The 5,000-nt window shown below is 51.1% G+C and overlaps 2 protein-coding genes across 2 annotated transcripts in view; one reads left to right on the top strand and one right to left on the bottom strand.

Moving 5' to 3' along the window:
* Window positions 1–2,206: 2,206 nt before the first annotated feature.
* ETH_00011540 (uncharacterized protein) lies at window positions 2,207–3,205 on the top strand (the record flags this gene model as incomplete). The annotated part of the gene is made up of 1 exon (XM_013376532.1): window positions 2,207–3,205. The coding sequence occupies one exon, from the start codon at window positions 2,207–2,209 to the stop codon at window positions 3,203–3,205; it is 999 nt and encodes a 332-aa protein (XP_013231986.1).
* A 1,582-nt stretch (window positions 3,206–4,787) lies between these two features.
* Window positions 4,788–5,000, bottom strand: part of ETH_00011545 (uncharacterized protein) — a gene marked incomplete at both ends in the record, with an annotated part of 6,207 nt that continues 5,994 nt past the window's right edge. The window contains one exon of the mRNA XM_013376533.1: window positions 4,788–4,929. Coding sequence (XP_013231987.1) covers window positions 4,788–4,929 — 142 coding nt within the window. The remainder of the gene's footprint in view (window positions 4,930–5,000) is intronic.

Genomic DNA, 5,000 nt, shown 5'->3' on the forward strand with positions numbered 1-5,000 from the left:
GCTAGCTACAGCTAGCTACAGCTACATCTAGCTACAGCTAGCTGCAGCTAGCTACAGCTAGCTACAGCTACATCTAGCTACAGCCAGCTGCAGCTAGCTACAGCTAGCTACAGCTACATCTAGCTACAGCTAGCTGCAGCTGGCTACAGCTAGCTACAGCTACAGCTAGCTACAGCTAGCTGTAGCTAGATGTAGCTAGTTATAGCTGGCTGCAACTAGCTACAGCTAGTCAGCTAGTCGCAGGTTGCTTCAGCTTGCTGCAACTAACTAGTTATGAGACTGCCACTTAGGCAGCCTCTACACCTTAAAAAGTGTTTTCTGAGGGCCCCTCTGGGGGCCCCTCTGGTGGCCCTCTGGGGCCCCTCTGGAGGCCCCTCTGGGGGCCCCCCGGTCCCATCGATCCCGATCCCATCGATCCCGCAGAAAAGCCCCTCTTGCCTGCTGCTTGTGGGGTTTTTCATGAAGAGAATTTAATTGAAAAAGAAAATAAACAAAAAGTGACAAAAACTCCACAAAAATATAATGTTGTTTAAAAGAATAAAAACAGAATTCATTTAAAAGGATCTCTTAAGAAACAAATCAGAGAAATCAGCAGTTGGACTTACAGAACCACAGAGCCACTGGCTGGCCCAGGTGGACCACTGGTCACCTGCAGCAGCAGCAGCAGCAGCAGCGGCAGCAGCAGCAGCGGCAGGAGCGGCATCCCCGTCGCACGAACACCAGGAGCAGCAGCAACAGCAAAGCAGCAGCAGCAGCAACAACAACACAGCAGCAGCATCCGAAGCAGCGGCAGTTGCTGCTACTGCTACCGCAGCAGCAGCAACACAGCGTCCATCACGATCAGCAGCATCAGCAGCAAGAACAGCAGCAGCAGGAACAGCAGGGGCAGGAGCAGCAGCAGCAGAAAGTGCAGCAGCAGCAGCCTCAGCAGCAGCAGCCTCAGCAGCAGCAGCCTCAGCAGCAGCGGTCCTCCGTTTCTTTTTCACTTAAAGTTCCTACTGTGCTGTTGCTGCTCCTGGGGTTGAGAGGGTGGTCCGATGCTGCTGCTGCTGCTGCTGCAGCCTGCTGCTGCTGCTGCCTCTGCTGCCGTAGCAGGTGACCAGTGGTCCTCCTGAGCTAACCAGTGCCTCTGTGGGATTTCTCTGTTTAATTTCATTACAGAATCTTTTAAATTTGTTTTTATTTATTATTTCCCGTTGCCTTATTTGCATTTAAAATGACTTTGAAATAAAATGAGATTCAAGAGGAAAAAATTAAAATTTTAATTTGAACAAAAGCGCTTCCGCCGAATGGCCGTGCTGCAGCTGTTTGCCAGAAAGGCTTTTTGGCTCCTTATTCTCTGCTGCTCTTTTGAAAAAGGCCGTTAATTACCTTTTCTTTTAATTAATTAATTAACTTATTTATTTTTCTGAGAAGATCTACTCCAAAATACCCTTTAAAGCCTTCTTCAGCCTGCTGCGACTCTTCGGCGAGCCCGCCGCGTCGCAGGGTTTAGGGTTTAGGGTTTAAGGCCTAGGGTCTAGGGTTTGGGGCTATTTATTTGATTTAATTGAAGATAAAGAGAAAGATAAGGGAAATAAAGTTAAAAAAAAGCTGGAGAAGCTTTAAATGGATCTTTTGAAGCTGTATATCTGATTTGCAAAGGACGAAGAAGAGAGGCCTGCTCTGGTCACCTGCCCGGGTGTATCGACAGGCCGTCTTCTGGCAGTTCGGGGCTGCAAATGGGCAAAGACGCCTTCAAATATTTCAAAATAAAATAAAATAAAATTAGTTAAAAAAAGAAAAACAAATTTGGTTGGGTTTTAGCGGCAGAAGTCCCGAGGCGTCGAGCTGCCGAGACACCTGACGGCTGTTCGCCGCGTCGGCGGCGGCGGCGCCGCGGACAGATTTAGGCCGTTGGGGCCAAATGGAGTGTCTAGCTGTTGAAATAAAAGAAAAATAAAGAAAGATATAAGATTAAAAAGGTAATTAAATTTGAAATTTCCCGCAAACCCCAAACAGCCACTCAGACAGCGCTGCAGCACAGCTGCTGCCGCCCCGCCGGCCTCGCTGCCGCTTGACAGCCGCGAGGCTCTGCTGCGCTGCAGCAGCAGCAGATTGTTTGTTTCAGAAGAACAATAAATGCGGTTTTAGTTTTTTAGATTTGAAAAAGAAATAAAACCCAACTTCTTTCTTTTTTTCGCTTCTTTACCCTCCAGCTGCCACCATGGCTCGAGTCACCTTCGTCTGCTGCCTAGCTAGCGCTGCAGCAGGAGTTTGGCTTGCTGCTGCGCCTCCAGCAGCAGCAATTTCCCCTCCTTTGCCTCGCTTTGCGCTGGCCCCGGAGGCCGAAGAGCCCTCTGCTGCAGCAGCAGCAGCAGCAGCAGAAGAGGAGGACCTCGCGGCCTTCCTGGAGGCCTCCCCGCCCGGCGGGGAGGGGGGGGCCCCCGAGAGCCCCGAGGCCTCTCCCGAGGGCCCGCAGGAGGGGGGGGCCCCCGGGGGGGCCCCTGGAGGGGCCCCCGGGGCGCCTGGGGCTCCCGGAGGGTCTGTGAGGCTGCGAGTCACCACCGAAGGAGATGGGCCCCTGTCCGCCGAAGCAGCAGCACGGGGGGCCCGAGGGTACCAGGCCTACTTGGCGTCTGCTGCAGCAGCAGAGGGGGGCCCCCCTGCTGCAGGAGAGGGCCCTTCGACTTCGAGGGAGGCCCCGGGGGCCTCCCCGCCTGCGAAGCGGCGGCGGACGTCGCTGGGGGCCCCTGCAGCAGGGGAGGGCCCCCTGCGGCGGTGGGAGCAGCCTGCTGCTGGGACTGCAGCAGCAATCCGGCAGCAGCTGGAGGAGCGGGAGCAGCAGCGGCAGCGCGAGCAGCAGCTGCAGCACGTGCAGCGCACCCCCGGGCGCGCAGCAGCAGTGCAGGCGCGGCTAAACGCGTGGGTGGCGGAGGGCAACAAACTGCCAGAGTCCGAGAGAAGAAGAAGGATGTTAGAACAATATATGAACTTGGAAAAAGTCAAAAAGTTGAGGAAAAAACTCGACGAAGAAGCAGAAGCCAGGGCCAAATACATCGAAGGCGAGTTCAAAAAGAACCCCCACTGGGGGCCCCTCAAGGCCGAAAACCCTTTGCTGCCTTTTGCCCAGAGAGAGGCCGACGAGGCCTACAGGCGGTTCGGCAGGGGCGCTCCCTCTGCGGGGCCCCTCAGGGAGAAGATGCTGCAGGCCCGCAGGAAGTAAAGCAGCAGCAGCAGCAGCAGCAGCAGCGGCAGCGGCAGCGGCAGGGGAGGCGGACGAGGCAGGGAGGCTTTTGTTTGAATTGTTTAGGGAGAGGGCGGAGGGCTCGCGGGGTGTATGTACAGCGCGCGAACGCGCGGGCTCATGTTTGGGTGTTGGATTTCGTCTGCAGAAAACACGAAGCAAATTAAACTGGCAGAAGTTCCATTTTTCCACTTTAAAATGCCACTTTTGCTCTTTATATTGATTAAAACTAATGCCATGCTGCCTGGCATTCATATAAATGCATTTCCGCGCATTTATGTGCATGCATGGCTGGGCGCGGGTGTCTGTACACCCCAAGAGCCTTGCTGCTCCGCCGGCGCGAATTTATATTTATATTTCATTTATGTAAATATAAAAGCCTTCAAAAACACAAATGGACATTAATTTATCAAGAAAAAAGATTAAATGTAACTTCGAATTTGCATTTTCTGAAAACGAGAACAGGCGGCGAAGCTGAGGTGTACGTACACCCCAGAGGCGGCGCTCCTAGCCGCCGGCAGTTTCGGCGAATTCATTTTTCGGATTTGTTCTGGTTACTTTGGAACCAAAACTAATTAAATTAATTAAATTAATTAAACAATAAAACAAGCTAATTAACTAAGACAAACGAAAAATCCAAAAGCCTTTTTAAACAGTACGTACACTGAGAGAACTGGGTACTTAGACAAACAGTTTGTATTGTTAAAACAAGAAAATGTGAAAAAATAAAAATTAACACAAATACGAGACAAAACATAAAAAAAACAAACAAGGAAAAACTAAATTAAAAACAAGTTAGCAAAAGGAGACAAAACAAATATTCGAACAAACATAAAACAAGTAAACAGAGACTAATTAAATGAATTAAAAAGCAAAACAAATAAAGACAAAATAAAGTGTATACAAATGAGCCAACGGGGTTCCAGTGTCTGTACAGAGAAAGCTACAGCACCTATATGTGCTTACAGCTAGCTGCCTAGGTAGCCAGCTAGCCACTCAGCTAGCTAGCCACGGACCTCTCAGCTAGCTAGCTAGCTCAGGCGTTACAGAGCTGCCTAGCTAGCTGGCCCTCTAGCTTGGTAGCTAGCTAGGTCTCTAGGCAGCTAAATAACTCCCCAGCTAGCTAGCTAGCTAGCCAATTAGCTAGCTAGCTACCGTTCTAGCTGAGCAGTTAGCTAGATAGCTAGTTAGATGGCCAGCTAGCTGGACAGCTAGCCGGCTACCCAGGTGTCCGGCTATCTAGCTAGCTAGCTAGCTAAATAGACGGCTAGCTAGCTAAATGCCCAGCTAGCTAGCTTAATGCCCAGCTAGCTGTGCAGCTAGCTGGGGGCCACGGGCAGCAAGAGGCGGCAAAGATGCGCTTGGGTGTACGTACACCTGAGTCTGCATGCGTTTGTTGCGCAAAGTGGTTTTATTTATATCAAAAATCTAATATTTTATTTTGATTTAAAAATGTGATTTGAATTTATTTTCATGTTTGTGCACAGTAAAGGAGGCAGAAATAAAAGACCCCCGAAGTTGCTTCCTTCTCGCCGGCGTGCGAGGGTTTAGGGTTTAGGGTTTAGGGTTTCGAGATGCAGCTCAGGCAAGAAGCTGCAGCAGCCTGCGGCTGCTGCTGTTGCTGCATCTGCTGCTGTTGCTGCATTTGCTGCTGCTGCTGCTGCTGCGGTGTCTGTGCGCCCTTGTCGCAGCAACCCCACACGCTGCAGTTTGCAGGGAAACCCCTAAACCCTAAACCCTAAACCCTCAGAAGATGAGCTGGCCTTCTTCCGTG

The sequence above is a fragment of the Eimeria tenella genome, genomic scaffold (genome assembly GCF_000499545.2).
Source record: "Eimeria tenella Houghton genomic scaffold, Eth_scaff37, whole genome shotgun sequence".
Classification (NCBI taxonomy): domain Eukaryota; phylum Apicomplexa; class Conoidasida; order Eucoccidiorida; family Eimeriidae; genus Eimeria; species Eimeria tenella.